Raw genomic sequence first — 26,206 nt, forward strand, 5'->3', positions numbered from 1 at the left:
ATTGTTGGTATATTTAGAGTTAGATTTTGAAATCTTATCTTTTTAATTTTTTTTTAACCTATATGTGTTTAATGACTATCTAATAATTTGATTTAAACACTTTCTTAGTATCTTAAAAGTTTAAGGAAGTGTTTTTTTGTTTAGTTGTTTGCTTATAGGGTCTGGAAGACTCACAAAAGACTTCCCAAGAAGTCTTCTGACATATTCCACCTAATTTTACTAAAATTTAAGGTTCCTGCCTAATTTTTAAAAGAATTTATGTTTTCCGCCTAAATTGAAGTCTTCCAGAAGTCTTCTAGGGGAAGTCTTCTCATGTATTAGATCTTAAAAGTAATTAATAAATTTTATAAAAAAATATTTTGCAAGAAAAAAAATCAAAATCATGTATTAATAAACATTTCTAAATGATAGAAATTTAGTTTTACTGAAATTGAATTATTTTTAACATAGATGAATTAATGTAGATTGAGTCATGATAACCTTCAGTTTAGGGTTTGGTAACAAATGTTATAGTATTGTTGGTATTTTTAGGTTTAGATTTTGAAATATTATCTCTTTTGTTTTAGTTTGACATATATGTGTTTAGTGACTATCTAATTACTTGATTTAAACACTTTCTAAGTTTCTTTTAAGTTTAAGGAAGTGTTTTTGCTTAGTTATTTGATTATAGGGTCTGAAAGTCTTCGAAAAGACTTTGGTTTAGGGTTTCGTAATATATGTTATAGTATTGTTTGTATTTAGGGTTTAATTTTAGAATATTAACTTAAAAAGAAATGCTTACAACGGATCTTCAACATGGTGCAAATAAACTCGGCCAAGTGTGGATTTTCATAGGACGGCTCAGATGATACAGTTAAACGTAGATCCTCATAAAGTATGTAGTATTGTCGGTTGTCGAATCTTCTATGTAGTTTTTCTTATAGTTATAATATCATAATCAATCAAAAACAATATAATTTTAAACTATTACTCTAACTAATAGATAACATGAAAATAAAGAAATAAAATATATGTTATGAAATACAAACACAAATTTGAAAAAAATATAGAAACCAAATGACCCCACTCATTCTCTTGCCTAAAGTATATAGAGGTTTTTTTTTGTTTTAATATTTGCCTGTTTTCGATCAATTGAGTATTTTGTTTCATAATACATTGATAGTTTGATTTTAATAAAATATGATTGATTATATTTATCTTCTTAACTAGAAAAAGTGACACTATTTAAACTATAAACTAACCACCAAATGAATCTATTTAATTTTTAATAAAGATAAATTTATCGGTTATATTATTATATCCCTTTGTGAATTTGTAAAATCCCTTCTCATTGGTTTATTTTCGAGTTGACAAAAAAAAAAGAAGCAATTCCAAACCGTAACAATTGCGGCAAATGTTTCGAGAAGGGCTGGGCAAATAAACCGAATCCGATAACCCGAACCGAATCCGATCCGATAAAAATGAATCCGAACCGAACCGATCCGAATCCGACGTAAGTACCGAATGGATCTTGTTTTGTGGTATTTCGGGTTATGGGTATTATCCGAACCGAATCCGAATCTAAATGGATATCCGATAGAACCCGAAACATTCAAAACCTCGAAAAGATCTTGTACCAAACATGATCTCAATTCCTAATATGTATCCAAAATACACTAAGAAATATTAAACATCTAAAATACTTATCTATTACATGAAGGTTGGTGGTTCTATTACATGAATGTTGGTGGTTCTATTACATAAAGGTTGATGGTTGAAGATGGCCGTTTAATCTTGAAGTATTTAGATTTAGATTTTGTTTTCGTTAAAAAATATTTATTATTTCATGAGAACTTGGTTTTCGTTTTATGCTTTTATTTATTTGGTTTTCTTTTTATCAGTAAATATGTTTACTTTTCGTTTGATTTTGAATGATCATGGTTGATGTTTCTTATTTTTGAATCGATTTTACTTAAGTTTTGGTTACAAAATAGGTACAAATCAGGTATTTTAAAACTGACGAACCGATTTTACTCATGTTTTGGTTATAAAATAGGTAAAAATCAGGTACTTTTAAACCGAAAAACCGATTGAGACCCGAACCCGAAAGTATATTGGGTTATGCCGGTTCTTTGAAGATTTATTAACTCTGACCCGAACCCGATAGAATCCGAACCGGTTCCGAACCGAACTTTCATATAATCCGAATGGGGCTGATTTTGATAAACCCGAAAAAACAAAACCCGATTGGATAAAACCGAAACCAGATTGGGACTCCGAATGCCCAAGCCTAGTTTCAAGCGTTTTTTTTTTTTGAAACACGAGCGTTCATTTAAATACGTAACATATATATATGGGTGGAGAAGAAATTGGGAACCTTCCCAATCCACCACCTATTTTTTAATTAGAATTATAAATTATAAACGGCGTTCGTTATATTTTTAAAATTACGGTGGCCACTAAAGTATAAAACTATTTTCCTAACAATTTTTTCCGGTTTCCCAAGTTTCCTCCTCTCTCTCAAGGTCTCATTTAGCGTCTTCTCTCTCTTCTACGCCGTGAAACCGATTTCCTCGGGACATCACCTCATTTGTCCATCCTCCTCATCACTCAATCTCCTATACCTACTAAAATCATCTATACCCATTACTCTTTAATGAATTGTGGAAAGACTAAACTGACCTTGATTTGGGGGGGATGGGTTGAATGAAAATCGAAAATTGTAATGTGATTGGGTTGGGTTTGTGATTGAAATCGTTGGTTTGGGAAGTTTGGTTAATGGTTTTATTAAAAAAAAATTAATTGAGAAAAGCTTAATCTTCTTCCTCCCCCCCCCGCAGCTCCCCCCGCTCCCCTCCCCGAGCAGCTCCCTCCCCCATCCCCGCTCCCCCATCCGGCTCTGTCGCCGCAGCTTCTCTCCTCCTCCTCCATTTTCAAAGTGTTTCCGGAGGTCTAGAGTTGGGTATTGCAGGTAAACTCAGGTCCCCCAACTTCTCTTGAGAAATGCATGTATTTGGAATCGAGCTAGGAGCAATGCACAACGGCATTGTTTAGTTGATGGGTCAATTAGTATAGCGATTTGGTATAAAATGCATTAATGTGGTTGAATTAAACGTTGATAGATGCGATTCGAAACCTAGTGTTTTGGATTATTGTTGGAAAACTGAGAAAAGTGGAATAACTAGGAAAACTCGAACAACTGGTATAACTTTGTTTTTGTTGATCTTGTGCGATATTTTTGGCAGGATAGAATGACCAATAACGTATTCGTACATTTTACATATGAAGACTGCATGTATGGTATATCTGTGAAGGCATCAGTGGAGGATGTGACGTTGTCAATGTTACAAGAAAAGATATATAAGAAGCTTGGGTTGGATGAACGTAAGGAAAAACTGAAATTGAGCTACATTCCGATGGTGATACGTTGCAAGAAAGCTGTAACTATTGCTGATGATGACGATCTTTATGTTTACCTCGGATGTGTCGATAAAGAGAACCAAAGATGTCTTTTGGTTGTGGAGAGTAGTGAAAGGTCGGGAGCGAGACCACAAGATAAACTTTCGATAGCGGGTAAAAGTTCTGTTGGTATGAACTACAACGATTTGCAGCTATTGGAACATGAAGTTGGACCTAATGCCATTACATTGTACGTTGGTGAGAACCAGGGGAATAACGAGGTGAGTGCTAAAGAGACTGGTACTGGTATGGAGACTGATACTGGTATGGAGACTGATACGGCTGCGGAGACTGATACAAGTATGGAGAATGATACGGCTGCGGAGACTGATACAGGTATGGAGAATGATACGGCTGCGGAAACTGATACTGGTATGGAGAATGATACTGCTGCGGAGAATGAAACGGCTGCGGAGAATGAAACGGCTGCGGAGAATGAAACGGCTGCGGAGACTGATACCGTACATCCAACCGCCGATAAGTATGTTGAAGAGCCACCTGCAATAGTACGGAGTAGTTGTATAGAGGAATGGGGCGATGGTTTGAGTCTTAATAAACATGACGAATTTCCAAGTAAGAAGGCAATTCAGGAGATGGTGGATAGAGCTGCATATTGTGAATGTTATCGTTATGTCACTAAAAAGTCAGATCGAAATCGATTGGTGATAACATGTTCGCAAGCTGACTGCAAATGGGTAATACGAGCTTCAAGGATTGCTGGGACAGAAATTTTCTCAATAAAAAGCTACACGAAGATGCATACATGCTCGCGGACACAACAAAGTGACAGCAACGACAAGAGAAGAGCGTCAGCAGAAGTAGTGGCAAGTTTTTTGAATGAGGAATTCCCAGGAGATGTGCAAACTCCAACTCCAAAAGATATTAAGGCTCTGGTTAAGTCCAAACTTGGTGTCATGATATCCTACTCCACAGCATTGCGTGGAAAGAATTTGGCTTCTTGTGATACACGTGGTAGTCCGGAAGATAGCTACAGGATGATGTATAGCTATTTGTTCATGTTAGAGAAAATGAACACGGGAACAAAAACTAGTGTGAAATTGGATGACTCAGGTAAATTCAAGTACCTCTTCATAGCGTTGGGAGCTTGCATTGAAGGGTTTGCAGTTATGAGAAAAGTGATTGTTGTCGATGCAACATGGCTGAAGAACGGATATGGGGGTGTTCTAATTTTTGCCAAAGCTCAAGATCCTAACCGTCATTGCTATCCACTTGCGTTTGCTGTACTTGATGGAGAGAATCATGCTAGTTGGACCTGGTTTTTTGAGATGCTTAGAAGCGTTATACCAGACTCTTCTGAACTGGTTTTCATGAGTGATAGAAATCCAAGTCTGATATTTGCAATAGCAAACGTGTACCCTCAGGCTCACCATGGTCATTGTTTATGGCATTTGAAGGAAAATGTTAAAGGGCATGCTTCTAACGTCACCAAAGATGTAGTCGGGCATAGATTCATGGAGTTGGGAAAGATGTACACAATGGCTGATTTCAATGCTGCTTACGAAAGATTTAAGCTAAGGTTCCCTTCAGCTTACACGTATGTGGAGGAGAAAACTGAAAAAGACAAATGGGCAAGGGTTTTTTTCCCACGTGACAGGTACAACTTGGACACAAGCAACAGCGTGGAATCAATGAACAAAGTGTTTAGAGAGGCAAGGAGGTGGGCCTTGATACCAATGCTGGATTGTATCATTAGGACATTCTCTGATTGGTTTAATCAACGTCGGAAGGATGCTGTTTCACAATCATTGGGTACCATGCTAGTGCCTCTGGTTGAGAACTACTTGCACGATCTATGGGTTCTTGCGCGAACGCTACCTGTGCGGGAGCTTAATAGTTATGAGCTAGAGTACGAGGTCAAGGATAGTCATGGGAAGATGTTTTTGACGAACTTGATTGCCAAAACTTGTACTTGCAAGGTGTGGGATTATGAAAAGATTCCTTGTCTGCACGGACTGGCTGCTTATATCTATTACACTAATGAGGTGGATAATGGGGGTGGTAGGAGCCGTGATATCAACATAGTATATCATGAGTTGTGCTCAAAATACTATTGGACGGAACTGTGGGCATTGGCGTATTGCAGGACAATTTATGCTGTGCCAGACATGTCTGTATGGGAAGTCCCGGATCACATCAGGGAGCTGAAGATCATACCTCCGGATCCTATCAAGCGGAAGGGAAGGAAAAGAGTTAATAGACTTCCATCTGGTGGAGAACGCCGTAGGAGGACACAGAACAAAAAGCGGCCTAGGCAAAATTTTGGTTTCAATTGGCTGTTATTTGGAAATGGTTCAAGCCCTTCAGAGCAGAACACGGCCTAACCACAACTTGTTACTCTGTAATTTGTATTTTTTTTGGAAAACTCTGGAAAACTATTTTATCATCTTTGTAAAACTGCATTGTGTTTCGAGTGTGACATTATTATTATGTAGATGGAAACTTGATTCGTTATGACATTTACTATTATGATTACTCTAGTCTGACTAATAATTCAATTAAACATGTTTTTTTCAAAACTTTCTCAAAATTATGAAAACTCTTACTATCTCCATAATAAACCTTATAGTTTCACTCACACTTTGTGAATGAAGAACATGTCACAAAAGAGATTATCAGGTAATGTTTGTTTCCCAAATATTTGTGCAGTGAACAAGATAAATATCATGTTCAAGTACTAAAATCGAAAGTAAAACAAGAAAACCAAACTGAAAGCACTGGTAACACTGAATAAATTATAAACCACAGAAAGTACAACTATGAGCAAATCTCGTAAAACTAGTATCTTATGTAAAACTAAGAACAAATTTCGGGGAGGGAAATGAAATTACATTGGCGCCAAAACATATGAGGGAAAATAATTATTTTAATTATTTTAACTATTTTCATTTTTTTTCTCTATTTTCTTCCATTTCCCCTCTATGTCACGTCCCATCTCTCTCTCTCTCCACTCCATCCCTCTACTTCTCTCCCTCCTCCCCCTTCTTTACCGAGCCATCTCTCTCTCTCTCTCTCTCTCCACTCCACTCCATCCCTCATTCCTCTCTCTCGATCTCTTTCGGTTTCTCCCATTTCTCTCTGACAGTAATAACTGAAGCATGACTCATCCCGACGAGGAGTACAGTCACATGAAGGCCTTGAAGAGACACAACGACATGCTTGGTTTCGTGGCTGATGCGCAGTACGGCGTCCCGACCAAGTGCCCGTGTGGTGGAGGTATCATTCCCGAGGTATCTCCGTGTAACAAGTTTCCCAATGATTTTGATACGCAACCTGGAAGGAGGTACTTCACCTGCAAAAACTTTGAGGTAATTTTCATGTTGTGCAAAACTGGTAAAACTTGTATAACTAGAACTTGCTAAGCAGGTAAAACTTGCATAACTTGCTAGGAAAACTAGGAAAACTAGGAAAACTAGGAAAACTAGAAAAAACTAGGAAAACTAGAAAAACTAGAAAAAACTAGAAAAAACTAGAAAAAACTAGAAAAACTAGAAAACTAGGAAACTGGTAAAACTGGAAACTTGAAAAACTTGTATAACTTGTGATAAAACTTGTGCAGAATAATGGTCTCCACTTTCGTACGCCGTGGGTGATCGCGATTCAGGACGAGGTTACTAAGTTAGTAGACCGTGTCAAAGAGATGGCTGAGGAGATTGATCGCCTCAAGGCTCAGCTTTACCAACTCCACCGTCCATGATCCCATCTTGTTGCTCTAAGTTGTTGTTGTTCTAAGTTGTTGTTGTTCTATGTCTTATGATGGTACTTTGATCCATGTTGCTACTTTCCTTCTCTATGTGTGTGTCTTATGACTCTATGTGTGTGTCTTATGACTTAAACTATCTATCTAATGTTTATGTTTTTTGTGGTTTACTTCTCTATGCGTGTGTCTTGTGACATTATACTAAAATAACAAGTTTGCAACATCAAACCAAAATCAAGAAAATGATTAACTAAAAGTCGAAAAATGATTAACTAAAGTCACAGACCAAATCTATATTATCATTCAGGACGTGAAAATGATTAACCAAAAGTCGAAACTCTATATAACTAATTGACATGAAAATGATTAACTAAAAGTTTGCAACATCAAACCGAAATAACAAGTTCAAAGTACCATCAAATCAAAATAACAAGTTGAAAGTACCAAAAAGCAAACATATAAAAGACACACAAAATAAGTTCAAAGCACAAGACATTGTGCTCTTAAGATCAAGTCACAACCAACATAGACGCGTCCCCAACTAGAACACATGATCTTCCTAGTTCACCCGGGAGGAAGAAGCAATGTCACCTGCAGATTTAAGACACTCCTTACTTGGAGAACAGACACACATCAATGGCAAAGTGTTCCCATCTCCAACCACATTGAAGACAAAGCTGTCTCCAATGTGGCATTTGTTTTCAGCACAGAACTTTCTCCACCCTTTGATGTAGTAGAAGCCGCCTGATTCGTTAAATCGCATTGACACATTCCACGCCTTTCCCTCTATGTTCACTAGTTTCGCCTTCTTGCATTCTTTGTTCAGAGCATTACAACCAGTAGCCCCCACAGGGAGATCCTGCAACAAAAGAACATAAACATATGTGTCAGAACAACATAAAGATGTGTAAGTACACAAAAGAACACTCGTTTCACTCACAAGTTTGTCTTCACGGACATTAGAATCCGTGACCTCAGCCTTAAAACAGTAGTCCCACGAGTAAGAAAACCTAGCCCCTGTTCCTGCTGAAACACAAGAAACAAACAACAACTTCAAAAAACCTCATAAGTAACCTATGCTAGTACGGTGACTTTGAATCACACTTACTATTGTTCTGGTGGTCATGGGCTTCTTCCATTGAGTTGGGATATGTGTACTGGATGTCACAGCAGCTCGGACCAAAGGGAGTGACGTGAAAGACCATGGAACCTTTGAGTTTGAAGATGACAATGTCTCCTATTCGAAGGTCATGTGCCTCAGCGAACTCCTTCCAACCTCGGGTGAGTCGCCTCTCTTCTTGTATCACTTGCCATGTTTGATCCATAGCGTCGGATGTTAGTGTCCATGTGTTCCCATTCGTCTTCCCTTGGATGTGCTTGGAGAAAAATACAATGGGTATTGTCTGCAATCAAGATTTGAGGTAAGTTACACAAACAAGGAAGAAATCAGGTTCTTGCAATCAAGAAAAGGCAATACAGAGTGTGTTTACCAAGTGAGTCTGGAATCCAGGAAGCAAAGGTTGGAAGAAATGAGGTTCTTGCGGTTGCACCATCTGCAAACAAGAAACAAAAGCTAGACAAAGTTAGACGCATGTCAAGGAACTTGCTAAAGTCACAGACCAAATCTATATCATTCTATATCATTTTCAGTTTTATTTAACTATTTGCTAAAACCGAAAACTAGCAAATGAACTCAATCAAGCATCATGAACTCCATCGACTGAGCTAGCATAAAATTCTCAATCAAGCATCATGCACTCGATATAACCAAAACTAGCGTCATGAACTCGATCAACAGATCTAATTCATGAACTCAATCAATCAAATACGCTAAGCAAAGCCGTCACTCGATCGATGGACCGAATCTAAAAAACCCTAAGCAACTTAATTAACCATTTGGTGGTGTCGCCATCTAAAAAACCCTAAGCAACACTAAACAAAGCCGACGTTTTCTCAAACCCTAAAGAAATGAACCGACGTTTTGTAGTTTCTTCATAAAAATGGTAAACTCGATCGATGGAGAAACAGAACCGACGAGGAAGACATACCTTCGGTTGTGTCGCTATCGGTGGGATTGGCCGTTGCTGGTCAGGAGTCTCCTCTTCGGTGGGATTGGCCGTCGCTGGTGGGGGTAGCGGGGATCTCCCTCGGTTGTGTCGCCGAAGTGTCGAGAGAGGGAAGGGCTTCCCGAAAATGAGAGGGAATCGGGTCTGGTTTGGGGATTTAAGATAGGGAATTGGTACCATTCGGTTTTTGGACGGTTAGGTTTTAATTTCGGGTCGAAATTAGGGATTGGTTCGTGGTTCAACTCAATTCGGTTATTCCTTTGGTTAAGGTAGGTACAACCGGTAAATAATTTAAATGTTCTAGGGTTAAATGTAATTTCCGGCTTTTTATTTAACTTACCATTTTTGTTTTGTTTTCATGTCTTACGGAGATTAGAGATATAGCTGGGTGGGTATAGGAGATGATGTCCTCTGGCCGTTAACCGTTTTCCCGATTCAGTTTCTAGCCGAGGACTAGCTTTGTTTATATTCTTCCTTTCGTGTGGATTGTGGATACGTGTATGGATTAATTTTGACTCGGCTACGCGGCGACTCGGATCTCCGCGTTTGACTCGGTCCTCGCTCGTTTCCGCCGCGTTTTCGCAGAATGTGGCTTGCCTTATTTGCATGCCGGGATTTATATTGAATTTGCAGTCTCGATATCGTAGGGTTTCCTCTTTGTTCTTTGCGGTTGGTTTTGTAATCCGTCGCGGGGAAAACGGTGGCAGATTACGTAATGCTATGGTGAGATTATTTCTAATTCAATTTCGCTTGAAACGATTGTGATAGATCAGATCTCGTACATTGCTTGAATTGGTGGTTCTTCGTTCTTATCTCTGCTTCGTGAATGGATAATCATCTCGCACGCGTTTTCTTTCTAATTTGAATTCGCACGTGTGAATTTGAGCTCTGTCCTCTGTTGAAACGACGACGAATCTCTCGACGGTGTTACAACTTTGAAACGGTCACGTTCTTTGACTTTTAGTGTATTAGTCAAAGAGATAAGGCCTTTTATGTGGTAGCGAAAATGTGTTGACTGTTTCCATTTTCTGTGTTCACTTTTATATATTTGTCTCTATCTTAGTGTGAATGGTGGACCTATTGTACATACTTGACCAAGTATATATATATGTAGAAAGTTGAAACTTTTGATGTGCATCTTGATTAATGTTGACACGATGTTTTGCCAGGCGGAGAGGAGAAACTACTTGTCGAAAGAGGCTATAGATGGGTTACAGTATCTGAAACGTAAAAGGCTTCAGAAAATGAGATCAGGCTCTGTCAATGGAACAGTAGGTCTCAGCACAATTGCTAGAAGCGGAGGTGATGCTACGAGACCATCTTCAGCGTCATGTGGAATGAGATTACGGGTGACTGGCAAGGGTGGATTCTTGAAGGAGGAGAGGTTTGAGACTGATGATCTTAAATGGACCGAGAGGCTTCCAGAATGTCCTGTCTACAGACCAACAATGGCTGAGTTTGAGGATCCTTTGACTTATTTGCAGAAGATTTTCCCAGAAGCTTCAAAATATGGTAATACTGAAATCGAATATCTCGTTATGCAACTATTTAATTTTATTACCTGCATAAGTTAATAGCTTCAACTATTACTATAACATGTGCTGTAGGCAATATAGTAAATATATTATCCCTTTATTGGTGTTTTAACTTTGATCAATCCCGTTTACAGGTATCTGCAAGATCATATCTCCTTTGACGGCAACTGTACCTGCAGGCGCTGTGTTGATGAAAGAGAAATCAGATTTCAAGTTCACCACCAGAGTACAGCCTCTTCGTCTTGCTGAGTGGGATTCTGATGATAAAGTTACGTTCTTCATGAGTGGGAGGTTTGTATTTAACCCTGAATTAATTTTTTAGCACTGTATCTTCACCTTTAAGTTCTTATTTGATTTGTAAATTACTCAGGACCTATTCATTTCGTGACTATGAGAAAATGGCGAACAAAGTATTTGCACGTAGATATTGCAGTGGTGGCTCTTTGCCCGACTCATTCCTGGAGAAAGACTTCTGGAAGGAAATCGCTTGTGGCAAAACTGAATCAGTTGAGTATGCGTGTGATGTAGATGGTAGTGCATTTTCGTCTGTACCTGATGACCCACTAGGAAGCAGCAAATGGAACTTGAATGTATAGATTTACTACAAACTTGAGCTTCTCTATATTTTTGGTTAAGCATTAAGGAAAACATTTGCTCGGTAATTTCAGTTTGGTACTTATATGATTATCTTTCTTGACTTTCAGAAAGTTTCAAGGCTACCGAAGTCTACCCTGCGCCTTCTTGAAACATCCATTCCGGTATGTCGTACAGTTACATCAAGGTCACATAAGAAGCTTCTATTTAACCTCTTTTAACTTGGATTTACTTGTTTCAGGGAGTCACTGAACCAATGCTTTACATCGGAATGCTGTTTAGCATGTTTGCCTGGCATGTTGAGGATCATTATTTGTACAGGTAACTTAAATAAATTTGGCTCAAGTATATGGGTTACTAGTGATGGCCATCTAAAGTATCTTGATCTGACCCTTTTTTACCTTTGTTTCTAAAACAGCATCAATTATCAACATTGTGGAGCATCAAAAACTTGGTACGGTGTTCCAGGTTCTGCAGCTCTAAATTTTGAGAAGGTGGTTAGAGAATGTGTGTACAGCGATGAGATTCTGTCAACGAATGGAGAGGATGGAGCCTTCGATGTGCTTCTAGGGAAGACAACTATATTCCCACCAAAGATTCTGTTGGATCATGATGTACCTGTCTACAAGGCTGTACAAAAACCTGGAGAGTTTGTTGTCACATTCCCCAGAGCTTATCATGCTGGGTTCAGCCATGGTAAAACAAATTTATTCTGAATCTAAAATTTTATTGGTCAGAGAGTTGTTATCATATTCATTTGAAATTATGGTTGTGTTTGAAAAAATATTGTAGGTTTTAACTGTGGTGAGGCAGTGAACTTCGCGATGGGTGACTGGTTTCCCTTTGGAGCCATTGCGAGTTGTCGCTATGCTCATCTTAACAGGTTGCCATTGCTTCCTCATGAAGAGTTGATTTGTAAGGAAGCAATGCCCTTAAACTCGTGTCCCAAACCCGAGAATGTGGATTTTTCACCTTCGGAATTGTCAGGACAAAAAAACATCAAGACTGCGTTTGTGCACCTGATTCGTTTTCATCATCTGGCTCGATGGTCTCTAATGAAGTCAAGATTATGCACAGGCCTTGTTTCGAATACATACGGAACCATCGTATGCAGTTTGTGTAAACGGGATTGCTATTTGGCGTTTATAAATTGCCAGTGCTACTCGCATCCCGTCTGTCTCCGTCATGGTAAAGCTATTTCTCTGTTATCTCCACCAACACATCCTTCACTGCTGTTTATTTTTTTTTGTAATTGGCGGTGTGTCATTGTGTAGATGTTAAAAAGCTTGACCTTCCATGCGGGACAACGCGAACTCTGTTCCTGAGAGATAACATTGAAGTCCTGGAAGCTGCTGCAAAGAAGTTTGAGGAAAAAGGTGGAGTTTCAGATATGATTACAAGTGATGAAGATTTATATGCCTATCCATCGCCACTCAAACTTGCAGCTGCAAAAGAAGAAGGATATTCACGGTATTCCACTATATACTTTGACTTCAATACCGAGTTGGAGATGGCTTCTGGAAACCCTGTCATGAGCTACGAAGCAAATGCTTCATGTATCTCTTCTGTTGCTGATGATTATGAATGCTCAACAACTGCTGTTCACGTAAGTTTCTGACCAAGAACTCACAACAAGCTCTCTTTAACCGTCTTCTAATGTTTTGAATACTGTTTCTCGTTACAGAAGCAGGTAAATAGAGGAGCTAACTGTAGTAGCAGTAGTGATTCTAAGCTCTCGGAAGACGTAGCAAGCAGCAGTAACAGGAAGACTCGGTTCTTCTCTGCGGTTCAAGATGAAGTACTAGGTACGGACCAGGAAAGTGAGGGTTCTGATTCCGAGAGTTTCAGAGTGAAACGACGTTCGTCGCTGAAATGTGGGAACCGAACAGTTGTTCAGGAGACGAGAAGAGACTCTGAGCATCATCAGGTACTGAAAATCGTACATACTATTTACGGTATTCATTTATTATTCAGCAAACCCTGAGATTTTGGTTTGTTTCGTGTTTATTAAATGAAAATAGGGACATAAAAGATTGAAGAGAGCACAGAAGTACCACGAAGGAAGATATAGTAGTAGTAGCAGTAGCAGCAGCAGTAGTAAGGAAGAAGAAGTGTTCGTAATTTCAAAAAGAAAGGAAACTCATGAGCGGCAGCAAAGTGACGTGAAGAAGATTGAGAATCATTTTGGTGGTGGGTTTAAACGTCTGAAAGTGACAGCGTTGATAAGGCCATAACGTGACAGACAGCCTTCAACTTCCTCCTAACTACATTTTTTTTTTAACTGACTGCTGATAATCTCTAACAATACGGGAAAGAAAAAGCGAATCAAAAGCAAAATATTCAGTATCTGATTTTATTATGGGAGAAGAAAGAAGCAAGAAGGGGATAACCAACCAAACAACCAACACTATTGGGTTTGTTTTTAGGATTTTTACCAAATCTTTGATTCTTTGTGTACATCTTTCTGTACACTTTTAAACTCTTTATGTTCCTTCTTCTTTTCATCTTGTGATGTAAATCTCTTATTTTGTTTTTTTTTGTTATTACTGTCAACAGAAAAAGGCTAGTTTTTTTTTTCTTCCTAACAATGGCTTTTGTTATTGTTGATATGATGATACATACAGAGGCGGACCTACGTAGATGGGTGGGGGTGCAACTGACACAGGTTAAAAATAAAACGTTAATTTGTAAGCTTGTTTACGTATTGGATGTTGGCTCAGTTGGTTATAGTTTGAACCCAGTGACCCCTTTTCCCTAGTTCGAACCTCAGCATTCACAGATATTTGTTATTTTTTTTATATAAAATCATTATTTGTTTTAATTGGGTTTAATGTTTAAATGAATTTGAATTATGACCCAGGTAAAAAAATTTCCTGGGTCCGCCACTGGATACATAGAGAGAGCTTGATCATCTCTTAGAGCATTTTCAATTCATCTTTATATTTGGCTATGTTGTTATAATTAGAAATATCCCATCTTACCCAAATTTATTTCTTATTTTAAGAAAATACGAGACCTCATTTCTCTTTTCAAAGATGCCTAGAGGGATCCGGATCTGCACCTTTTTTTGGAATGTTCCACGCTATTGAGGCTCATACGAACGCCCATATGAATAAGTTTTGGAGTGTTACGTGGATGGAGCTTGCAAAGAGGAAGATTTGTTTTATGGGACAAGAATGGTTTAACATTACAGGAGATTTGCAAGACCCCGACATGGAAGGCATTAATATTCAAAATAATCTTATCACGACAAACTTATGAATTGCTGAATGTTAATTTGTGTTATTGATCTCGATATTACAGAGTATATATAGTCTCATGCTCATAGGCGTAAACCTAGAGAGAATAATGTAAATCTATCAAATAGGAAACTATCTAATAAAGTAGATATATATGAATATATGGTAGCTTCATATCTCTCGTAATACCCCCCCCCCCTCTCAAGTTGGAGCATGTAAGTTTCGAATGCCCAACTTGGAGAAAAACATGTCAAACTCCTTGCGTCCCAAAGCTTTAGTGAAAATGTCGACAAGCTGTTCTTTCGTTGTTACATAAGTCAGCTTGAGAACTCCTTTAACAATCTCATCTCTAATAAAGTGACATTCAATCTCAATGTTCTTCGTACGTTCATGAAAGACTGGATTGGAACTGATATATATAGCAGGCTGACTGTCACAATGCAACGTCATTGGCTCTGGATGATTAACGCCCATTTCCTTGAGTAACCCTTTAAACCATATAAATTCCTTAGTAATTGCCCCCATAGCACGATATTCAGCTTCTGCGGAGGAACATGATACTGTGTCCTGTTTCTTTGTTTTCCATGAAATTGGAGATGTTCCCAACTGAACTACCCAACCTGAGAGTGAGCGACGAGAAGTAGAGCAGCCTCCCCAGTCTGAATCACACCAACCAGTAACATGAAGAGATGACTTTGCATCGAGAATAATGCCTTGACCAAGCGTCCCCTTTAAATATCTCACCACTTTCAATGCTGCAAGCCAATGCTCTTCCATCGGTGCTTGCATAAACTGAGAAAGGATGTGCACTGAGTAGGTAAGATCTGGACGTGTCGCAGCTAGATATATCAGTCTACCCACCAGTCTACGATAGCGTTCTGGTTCAGTAATAATCGGACCTTTAACTCGACCTAGTTGATGATTCTGATCCATTGGAGATCCAGCAGGCTTGCAGCCAAGCAATCCCATCTCTGTGACAATATCAGTTGCATACTTCCTTTGACATAAATAGAACCCAGTAGCGCTCCTAGCTACTTCGATTCCCAAAAAATATTTGAGAAGCCCCAAGTCTTTCATGTGAAAACACACAGACAAGTAGTCCTTAAGTAACTTAATATCGGCTGGACTGCTCCCAGAGATGATCAAGTCATCGACATAAGCTAGTAATCTGATGGAAACACCATGTTTAAAATACACAAAAAATGAGTAATCCGACTTTGTTTGCGTGAAACCATAGTTGAGGAGAGCATCTTTAAGTTTGGAAAACCAACAGCGAGGAGCCTGTTTGAGACCATAAAGAGATTTTCGAAGGCGACACACCCGAGTCTCATTAGGTGATCGAAAACCTTGTGGGATTTTCATATACACCTCCTCATGTAGTTCTCCATGAAGGAATGCATTGTGAACATCCATCTTATGAACTTCATGATTCTTTTTAGCAGCATAATCCAAGAAGACCCGAACTGTCGTCATCTTTGCAACAGGAGAGAATGTATCCGTGTAATCGACCCCATGTTTCTGCCTGTTTCCACAGACAACTAGTCTCGATTTGGGACGTAACACAGTACCATCAGAATTATATTTGATCGTATAAATCCATTTGCTGTCTAGCGCTTTCTTATTCGGAGGAAGAGGCTCTAAATCCCATGTGTGTTGTTCTTCTAGAGCAGTGATCTCAGTACCCATTGAATCATTCCAAATTTTATCACGGACAGCTTCCTGAAAGCTACGCGGTATATGATGAGATTCCAGTGACGCCAAGAAGCTGCGATGTTGAGAAGAAAATTTTTCACAAGTAAGTACATCAGAGATCGGATATAACGAACCTGAGGACGGCTGTTGAGATGGTGATTTTGCAGAGTGAGAGAGAGAGAGAGGAATCAAGAGAAACTGTGTTGACCACGTAATCACGTAAACGAGACGATGGAAGCTTCGGTCTGTGTCCTCTGCCCAGATTTGGAACGTCAACTATTTCTTGTTGAGATGCTCCGACTTCTTCAACAAGAGGAGTGTTGATTGTGTTAATATGTGGTTCAGGAGCCACTACCGTTGTCTGGTCCATAGTAGTTCCATCGGCTGATGTCGTCTGTATTTCCTCAATATGTTCTTCTACTGTCTCTGCAACCTCTGAATCAGAGTCATCAGCCGCTGCCTCACCTATCTCTGGCATTGGCTCTATTATTGGTAAGGTCTAAGAGGTAGCAGCAAAAGGAAATTGATCCTCACAAAACACCACATCTCTGGAAATGAACACCTTTTCTGTGTCCATGTCAAGTAACACCCATCCTTTCTTCCCCATCGGATATCCAAGAAACGCACAACGTCGACTGCGAGTTGCAAATTTGTCGCCATGATGATGCTGATTGTGCGCATATGCTAAGCATCCAAAAACACGAAGATGCTTAAATGATGGGATCCGACCATATAATCTTTCGAAAGGTGTTCTCCCATTAAGCAGCTGTGATGGTGTTCTGTTGAGAATGTAGACTGCCGTTTTAACACACTCGCCCCAATACTCGATTGGAAGATGTGCTTGAAATCTCAATGCGCGAGCAATATTGAGGATATGTCTGTGTTTACGTTCCACTCTCCCATTCTGTTGTGGAGTATATACACATGATGTTTCATGTTGAATCCCATTTTCTTGGAAAAATCTGGAGAGACACAGAAATTCTGTTCCATTGTCACTCCTTATTGTCTTGATTTTCTTCGAAAACTGTGTTTGAATCAACGCGACAAAGTCTTGTAAATGACGTGAGACAGAAGTCTTATCTTTCAAAAGATATACCCAAACTGCTCTGGAATGATCATCAACAATGGTTAAGAAATAATGAGTGCCACATAAAGCCGTAGTACGGTATGGACCCCATAAATCACAATGAATCAAATCAAAAATTGCATTAGAACAAGTCGAACTGTCTGGAAAACATTGACGAGTTTGTTTAGCGCGAAAGAAAACATCACAATTCTTAAATGAATCTTTATTACTAGAAACACCAGGAAGCAAACTAACGACACGGTGAGACGGGTGTCCCAAACGATGATGCCACAAGATTGATTCTTCACCCACACTAGTAGTCAGCGAAGTAACCGTCTCAGCAACTCTCATCCGATACAGTCCCTCTCTCTCTCTCTCTTTCACCCATCCCAATCAGCGCCCTCGTAATGCGGTCCTGTAACAATAACAATTTATCAGTTATTTGTCCCACCAAACCATTATCAGTCACCAATTGACCAAAAGAAATCAGGTTGGTGTCAAATCCATCAACAAGATAAACATTATGAAGAGTAAGGTGTGGATTTAAGAGAACAGTCCCCTGTCTCGAGGCAAGAACATTCAAACCCGTGGGTAACCTTACTGACACTGGAATTATGAGGCGAACATCCTCCAGACATTCGACTCTTCCAGTCATATGGTGGGTCGCACCTGTGTCTAATATCCATTCAACACAATCATTCTTACCGCTCAGAGTGTCTGTCTTTGGTTTCTGTCCCACCATTTTTTGAATAATCTTCCACTGCTCATCCGATATACCAGTGAGACCCTGACGATCAGCTTCTGTAAGTGTCACTGGCCCTGAAACCGCAGCAGCATTAGCCCCAACGATCTGTGTGCTATTAGCACGAGGCTGCATACCCCGACCTTTGTTTGTTCCACCACGGCCACGACCAGAAGTTCCATACCACTCTGGATAACCGACCACTCGAAAGCAGGCGCTAGCTTCATGACCCATACGCCCACAAACCGTACACTTCCTCGATAGGTCCTTGTTGCCAGGATATGATGACGATGTCTGCAAGCTATTAGTCGGACGATGGGTCTGGTCCCGATTAACTTGAGAAGCACAGCTCATTACTTGAGTTTCTTGAACCACAGTAGACTGAATAGTTTCATTCTGAACTATAGTTTGATACACGCTGTCAAGGTCTGGGAGAGGTGTTATCGCACATATCTGAGAGCGAATGACACCATGAGCTGAGTCGTCAAGACCCGATAGGAAATCATGAACCCGAAGCATCTCACGTTCTGCCTCATGTGCTGTGTTAAGGTCGCACTCACACTTCCCACAACTACACTGTTTTGTGTTCATACATTCCCTAATGCCGTCCCAAATCCTTGTCAGCCTTCCAAAGTAGTCATCTACTGATGACCCGTTCTGTTTACATGTAGTTAAGGAGTTACGTAGTTGCTGCAGTCGAGCATCACTTTTCATTGAGAATCTCTTTTTGATGATATCCCAGAGTTCCTTTGCTACTTCTCTTGTCGAAATTGATGATCTGAGTTTAGGTTCTATGGTCTTGTTTATCCAACCCACCAGCAGATGATTATTAGCAATCCAATCTTCAAGTTGAGGAGAGTTCGCTGCTGGTTTCGGGATACTCCCATCAATGAAACCAAACTTTTTGCGTGAACTCAGTGCCATACGTAAATTAATCGCCCATTCGTCGTAGTTCGTACCGTTTAGCAACAGGGATGAAATAACAGCTCCTGGGTTATCTCCAGACGTGAGATCATATGGTGAGATCGTCCGTCTTTTAGGTTCTGCAACTGCCTCGGTGATAGACATCTTGTGCAAAACTTGACTGAATCAGTGATCTTGAATAAGCGGCTCTGTTTCTCGTATATGAAGAACAGAGACAGCTCTTTTAGAAAAAGAAACCAGCAAATTTAGAGGAACGGATCTTGCTCTGATACCATGACAAACTTATGAATTGCTGAATGTTAACTTGTGTTATTGATCTCGATATTACAGAGTATATATAGTCTCATGCTCATAGGCGTAAACCTAGAGAGAATAATGTAAATCTATCAAATAGGAAACTATCTAATAAAGTAGATATATATGAATATATGGTAGCTTCATATCTCTCGTAATAACCTTTTTATCTGCAGAGTGTAAATTTGGGCTATGGAGTGTATGAAATTCTTATAGCTCTCGAAGGTGGTGTTCGCCATTCAATAGATGAAGATGATATCTATATCAACGAAATTGCTGATTCTCGCTTTTTTACATGAAGGAATTTAAACAGTGTAAAGAGTTGTTTCTTCACTTCACAATCCAAACATATTCCAATAACAAAAAAACACAATTGCAGACTAGCTTTCACACAGTGCTCAACATTCTCATTCTGCTATGGTTTATATTGATTATGTTCCATTGATTTGGTTTTCAGTTCTATGTAGTATAGTAGCTGCTGTTGACAAGAAGAAAAAAAAGTTTCTTACTACAGTTGCTGAATGGTAGTGGTTGTTTATAACCGAAAAATATTGTGAATTCCTGCTAGTACATTGTCCGTTGTTCACTTGCTAAGCTATACACTGCAAAATATAAGCTTAGATCATGAGCAAAGAGTATAAGGCGCTCCCAAATATGTGAAACGTCCTTTGAAGGAAAAGAAAGGTCTGTCACCGGAGTATAACAATCTCTTGAGAATGGGTCTTGCCGAATTAATTGTTTGTACAAAATGTCTCTTGTTCCGGAAACTAATTACTCGCTTTATTTGGATATTGTTTTAGTATTAGTTTTGGATACATCTTTCTAAAAAAAACATGTACTGTATATTATTAAAAGCTTTGGAATTGTTTGTGTTTAAATTTGCTAACCGAATTAAACAAACTAAAATACCTGACAATATGTATCAAAAACCGGATATTGTTTTGTCAAAAACACCAAAACTAATCAGCATTAGTATTCAATTTCGATAAGAGATTCGGTTTATTCTAAAGTTTCTAATACCTGTAAGTGTAACACATGCAGATAATAATTCTCTGTTCAAGACTTTTAAAAGGTCTAGAGGCTACGTACATTATTGAGCAACCCAGTTACTCTTAACTTACCGTACCACAGAGTATAATCTTTAATCCATGTCTTAATTAATTATTTTCTTTTCAACATCTCTGTAAAAGCTATAGGAATCTCAATCAAATGAGTTAAAAACTCGTTGCTTTTTATAAACGGAGATATCTGAGGCGTTGATCTTTCTTTGTATCCTTCATCGCAAGCATCCAAGCTATCCATTCCAAGATTCATACGAGAGATAAGGTCTTTGTAATCATGATCTTCAAAGGTTTCCATAGCTAAGTTCAATATCTGAGCAGTGCCTGAATAATCGCTGAGACACTCCATTACCAGCATGTCATTGTCCTTGGGATATTTCTTCGCGTCAAAATCCTTCTTCATCTGTGCATGCACTCTCTTCGTTTTTGACTCAGCGTTCTTCATCGTCGCCATGACTAGTTCGCCGAGATTTTTAGCGGTTTTGCACTGCCGACACCCTTCGAGAGACTTGAGGCAGAAATCGAGTTTGAGCTTTCGGTTTTTCGCTGTTGCTTTCTTGCAAGAATCTTGAATGAGAGATTTTGCTGTTGCGAAAACGTTTAAGAGGAGAAAGCACGTTACTAGGTAAAGCAGAAATTTCATTGTTTTTTCTCCTTTTACTTTGTTTGTTTTTCTTTAGGAGAAACAGAGGATATGATGAGAAGAATAGATCGTTTTGTTTAAATATGTTTTAAACGTTCTGATCCAATTTATACCTCATGTCACGCTTTTTTTAGAGGGCTCATGTCACGCTTTACCACTCCACTTACGTCGTACTCGTATGTCATACTTGTTCGTTTTGACACACTCTCTCACTTCACTTCAATTTCTTGTCTGTATGTTACAGAAAAAAAAACTCATAAAAATAATAAATGTTAATTAGATTAGTGTAGACAAAAGTATACGTAGCAGCAGTGGTGGAACCAAGAAAATCTTTTATGGTGGTCAATTTCATAATTAACATATATTATGGGGGTCAATTAACTAAAATTTGCAATATTTAATCAGTTTTTAAAAAACTCTAACCCGCCTTTAAAAGCGTGGAAATACTTTTTAACAAAACTAAACTTACAAAATTAATATATTTTAACAATTTTTGATAAGTTTTTTTTGTCAGCAACATAAACATAATTCTGCAAACTAAAATGGTAGTTCTGCATTCAGATGGACAACAAAGACTTGATAATTAAAGTTTAAACATTTTATTTTTAGTGTATTTGAAAACTATATAATTATATTACTTTTTATTTATATTAAATATGAAAATTATATATTACTTAATTTTGTTTTTAAATTGTTTCAACATGTTTGTTATAAATATTTAATGAAATATCTGTAACTATTTTGATTAATTGTGTGATATATACTTATTTAATAAATTTTGAAATTATAAAACTTATTTTATGTCAATTTATTGACTCTTAACATTTTCTTTGTATAAAATTTATTCAATATCAATTTAAACCAAGCATAACTGACCTGGACCCTCTTTCTTTTCCTGCTGTGATAGCGGTAGGTCGGTTCGCTATGGCTCTAATACCCGCGATGAAGCAAACAAATAGGGTGTACTCTCATTAATAATTATATGCTCTTAAGAATAAAAACAATCTAAGAAAAAGAATCTAATAAGAAATATTTATTATGTTTAAGTGAATGCAGTTTTTATTTATGAAAATATAAATAAAATAATCCATTAATTCAATCTCCTTTATCAAAACAGAATTATTCTCATGGACCAACATCTTTTTGGTAAGTTGTTAAATTAAATACACAATTCTACTATATAGTTAAACCCATTCAAATTAATTAATACTCTATCCCTTATATTCCTACTAAATGTGTTTACAAACAACTACTAAATGTGTTTTCAAACAACACATAATTAATCTTGTATCCAAATAATATAAAACATTATCTAATTAATTTTATAATAAATAAAATTATATTGCAGTATCTAAATCTGCGAAAATAGTTATACTTATTTTTTGAATTTGTTTCGTAAATGAATTGAGTGTTTTAGCCAAATCACTGAAAATGAGATAAATAAAAAATTATTAAAATATAGGACCTAATATTTTATATTATTTAGATACAATATTAATTATGTGTTGTTTGGAAACACATTTAGAGAGAGAGAGAGAGAGAGAGAGAGAGAGAGAGAGAGAGAGAGAGAGAGAGAGAGAGAGAGAGAGAGAGAGAGAGAGAGAGAGAGAGAGAGAGAGAGAGAGAGAGAGAGAGAGAGAGAGAGAGTATTAATTAATTTGAATGGATTAGACTATATAGCAGAAGGGTGTTTTTAATTTAAAAGCTTACCAAAAAAATATTGGGTCCATGAGAATGATTATATTTTAATAAGAGAGATAGAAAAAAAAAATCATAGCACAAAAAAAACTTTACAAGTAGCAAAATAGGTATGTAGCAGAACAGGTAGATGCTTAGTTAATTAGAATTTGTACAAGTATATGTACTGTATGCTTTGATATATTTCATTTGTTAAATTTTAAATTGAACAAGACCTTAAAATAAAAGAGTTGAACTAACCAATTAGTTTATAATTTTCATATCATTTTATGTTCAATATCTTTAATGCATGGTTTCTAAAGTATTATTAGCCGGTGTTCTCAAAATGCGTATTTCGCAACACCATCGTGAGTAATTACTCTAATCTCTAATACAGTTTCACTAATTCACATGTCTAACTTTTTTTATTTTGGGATAACTTTTTTGAGTGAGTACTAAAGTCTTCTGTGTTTAAGTTGAGACAGCTATGTGTGTGTATGTGTGGCATGCTTTCGTGTTTGCTTTTGAATCCCGTGATTATTCATGTGAAAGCAATCTTTAAGTTTAATCCATGTCTTAACTAATATTTTCTTTCAACATGTCTATAAAAGCTAAAGGAATCTGAATCGTATGTGTCAAAAACTCGTTGTATTTTATAAACGGAGATATCCGATGCGTCGATCTTTCTTTATATCTTGCACTGGTTCCAGTTATGCATTCCAAAATCCATATGAATGGTAAGGTCTTTGTAATCACGCTCTTTAAAGGTCTCCGGAGCCGCTTTCATGGAATAAGCAGTGTCTGAATAAAGGCTTGGGCACTCTCCATTACCTGCTTGTCAATGTCCTTAATTAAGATATTTCTTTGCCAAAAAGTTCTTCTTCATTGTTGCCTTCACGCTCCTCATTTTCATCTCAGCATCCTTTAGCGATGACATGGTCAGTTCGCTGAGATTTTTTGCGGTTTTGCACTGTCACTGACCCCAAGTCTGTGTCTTTGTCTTTGTCTTTGTCTTTGTCTTTGTGGGTGTACTTGGTATCTGGTTTTGCTGTCTGTCCATGGTGAATGCAGGTTAGGAGGGCTTCTGCAAGCTGTTTTTGGATGTGCCCAATCATTAAGAGCGAATCATCTTAACATGTTTACCAAAAAAAAGATTGGATATAGTTACTTTTATGAGTTTTAAATAATGATATATGAAAGTGGAATCTTAGAAATATATAAAGAATAAACAATTTAGAAGGGAAATCTCTATGAACCTCAGAATTGATTTAATAAGCATGTCTCTTCAAAAACATGGGGGATTTGATCCATGTTCTAAGCTCCACTGCTGGTCTTGTCCATTTGAATTTGTGAAAACTCAAACTAAGATATTCCTCATGTCCAACCTGACAAAGACATATGCTCTGTGTTAGTCTCCGATAGTTTAACATCATCACTCTTTAAAGGTAGAGAAAGTCCATTTTGTAGAGCTAATAAATGTACAATCAAGAAATGTCCCAAAGAGAGTTAGGACAGGAGTGACCGATTCTGATAAACTCACATGTTATGAATAGATGGTATCAGCGGAGCAGCCAAATGCAATGAATGTAGTAGCCTCTCAACTTCATTGACAAACTCCTGAATAGTGGATTAGGAAATGTTGCTAAGAAGCCAGGGATAATATGATATCAGTTGATCCATAGTGAAAGTAGAACACTAAAAAGTTCAGATGTGCAATGGCAAAGCTTATCATTGGGGGAAGAAGCTCGTTGTACTTGTACGTCTCAGATGTTCAAAGATACTATGGTACATTGTTATATGTGGAAGCATTGTGGTCTAGTGGTTAAGGTTTAAATACTTCTACACCCAAGTCTAGGGTTCAAATCCCAGATTATGCAATTTCTTGCATATTACAGGAAATCCAGGTTTGAAGTTCCGAAAAGAGCGATTTATTAATGCAGACTACGAAAGAAAGACGTACAAGGGCTCTTCAACATAATGCAAGTAAATCTGGTCAGGAGTGGATCTTCATAGGACGGCTCAGATGATACAATTAGGCGTAGATCTCATAAGAGAGGTAGTATTATCTGTTGTCGTCTATGTAATAAAAAAAGGTTGGATGAAAATTAACTGGAAATGAATAAATTGATTCATTTTTATATGTTATTTAAGACCTCTTTCAACTTTCCTTATAAGTCTTTGTCTATAATATGTCTCTCAATTCATTTTCCATTAATCTCAGAATATCGAGCAAGGGGTGACTGGACTAATTTCGGTCATATAGATTATGGACATGTGATTATGGATCGAGTGAATTGTGTGGATTGATATATGATACCATGATAAATTATATAGACTTTCAGCTCAAACCCAATTAGCTGATTCATGATAAATTGACTAGTCTAATTACACACATTTGTATATTAAAAAAAAAAACAGAATCATGAATGATGCTATATAACCTTCTAGTGTTTATCAATCATAAATATATAATTGTAGAATAATGAATATTTCTGATAGGATAATCTCTTTTCTCTTAAATTATTAAGTAACCATTAATCCATATGTTAAATAATATATTTTAATAGTTTTATCATATCATATTTGAAAAAGCCAAAGGAATCAAAATTTTCTGAAACAATGCCTTATTCTCTTTTGCAACAGGAGATTTTTTATGTATTGTTTCTTTGAATCCAGTTTCACAAGTGGTCGGTGCATCCAAAGCAGCACTCAAGTGCACACTAGCGCTTCTGTAATCGCTTGATTTAACATTTTTCAAAGCTTGGTTTAAATAATCTTTACCATCAGTATAAAGCTTGATGCAGTCACGTAAAGGTATCTCAATACCATGTGAAGCTTTCTTGTCCATGAGAATCTTTACAACGTTACGTTAATCGTGTTGGACTCAGCATTCTTCGTAGACGCTATGAGCAATCCTTTGAGATTAGTTGCGGCTTTGCTATGCGGGTCGGTTTCAAGAGACTTGACACAAAAATCATATTTGAAGAGAGGGTCTTTAGCTGCAGCTTTCTTGCAAGAATCTTGAATAAGAGTTTGGGCGGTTGTGAAACAGATCAAGAAGAGAAAAAACATAACAAAGAAAACGGCGAATTTCATTATTTATTTTAATTTTTTGTTGGGGAGAAGAGAAATGAGAATGGATTGATAAAGAAGCTTATCCTTCTGATTCAATTTATAGTGAAAATGAAACAAAATATTTTATAGTAAGATCGTTATGTAATTTAAGAACTTACCATTTTAGGCCAAATTGTTTGTTGTAGAACTCTTTCGATGCGATGCGTTATTTTTTAAAAATAGAGATAAAAATGTTAGTGTTAAAAATATATCACATATTCACTTATAATGTTTATTTATTACATTATGGTCAACAAGCAATGTTTGCTTTCCATTTCCAGATATAAATGTTAAATTTGGTCAACTCCTTCATCTATGTTTCCAAATTATACATGATAATGATATTACAGAATGGGAAGTACCCTTTATCTACCATTTTGCTATTTTCATCCAGATTTTAATA

General features: G+C 37.5%; 5 protein-coding genes and 1 pseudogene across 7 annotated transcripts; 3 read left to right on the top strand and 3 right to left on the bottom strand.

Moving 5' to 3' along the window:
• Positions 1 to 2,298: 2,298 nt before the first annotated feature.
• Positions 2,299 to 13,936, top strand: LOC103839565 (lysine-specific demethylase JMJ706). Its single transcript, XM_009116064.2, has 12 exons — positions 2,299 to 2,551; positions 9,632 to 9,945; positions 10,392 to 10,734; positions 10,892 to 11,048; positions 11,128 to 11,347; positions 11,462 to 11,515; positions 11,593 to 11,672; positions 11,770 to 12,047; positions 12,144 to 12,539; positions 12,626 to 12,957; positions 13,036 to 13,278; positions 13,373 to 13,936. The coding sequence occupies exons 2-12, from the start codon at positions 9,829 to 9,831 to the stop codon at positions 13,583 to 13,585; spliced, it is 2,433 nt and encodes an 810-aa protein (XP_009114312.1). The 5' UTR covers positions 2,299 to 2,551; positions 9,632 to 9,828; the 3' UTR covers positions 13,586 to 13,936.
• Positions 3,231 to 5,780, top strand: LOC117127699. The gene has a single exon (XM_033278324.1). The coding sequence runs from the start codon at positions 3,231 to 3,233 to the stop codon at positions 5,778 to 5,780; it is 2,550 nt and encodes an 849-aa protein (XP_033134215.1).
• On the top strand, positions 5,985 to 7,606 carry LOC117128485. The gene is made up of 2 exons (XM_033280999.1): positions 5,985 to 6,764; positions 7,016 to 7,606. Exons 1-2 carry the CDS (start codon positions 6,555 to 6,557, stop codon positions 7,151 to 7,153), a joined length of 348 nt encoding a protein of 115 aa, XP_033136890.1. The 5' UTR covers positions 5,985 to 6,554; the 3' UTR covers positions 7,154 to 7,606.
• LOC117128481 (B3 domain-containing protein REM7-like) lies at positions 7,508 to 9,611 on the bottom strand. 3 transcript variants are annotated; one of them, XM_033280963.1, is made up of 5 exons: positions 9,205 to 9,604; positions 8,647 to 8,709; positions 8,265 to 8,559; positions 8,097 to 8,182; positions 7,508 to 8,015 (listed from the first exon to the last, which is right to left on the bottom strand). In XM_033280963.1, exons 1-5 carry the CDS (start codon positions 9,400 to 9,402, stop codon positions 7,716 to 7,718), a joined length of 942 nt encoding a protein of 313 aa, XP_033136854.1. In that variant the 5' UTR covers positions 9,403 to 9,604; the 3' UTR covers positions 7,508 to 7,715. The 3 variants fall into 3 exon arrangements, with proteins under 3 accessions (XP_033136854.1, XP_033136853.1, XP_033136852.1); XM_033280962.1 differs by having other exon boundaries at positions 7,508 to 8,179; positions 9,205 to 9,611; XM_033280961.1 differs by having other exon boundaries at positions 7,508 to 8,182; positions 9,205 to 9,606.
• Positions 13,631 to 22,548, bottom strand: LOC103839564 (pectinesterase inhibitor 12). Its single transcript, XM_033280991.1, has one exon. It carries the CDS (start codon positions 21,010 to 21,012, stop codon positions 20,470 to 20,472), a length of 543 nt encoding a protein of 180 aa, XP_033136882.1. The 5' UTR covers positions 21,013 to 22,548; the 3' UTR covers positions 13,631 to 20,469.
• A 1,944-nt stretch (positions 22,549 to 24,492) lies between these two features.
• Positions 24,493 to 25,832, bottom strand: LOC117128483 (annotated as a pseudogene).
• Between the last annotated feature and the right edge of the window lie 374 nt (positions 25,833 to 26,206).

The sequence above is a fragment of the Brassica rapa genome, chromosome A09, assembly GCF_000309985.2.
Source record: "Brassica rapa cultivar Chiifu-401-42 chromosome A09, CAAS_Brap_v3.01, whole genome shotgun sequence".
In the NCBI taxonomy this organism is placed as follows: Eukaryota; Viridiplantae; Streptophyta; class Magnoliopsida; order Brassicales; family Brassicaceae; genus Brassica; species Brassica rapa.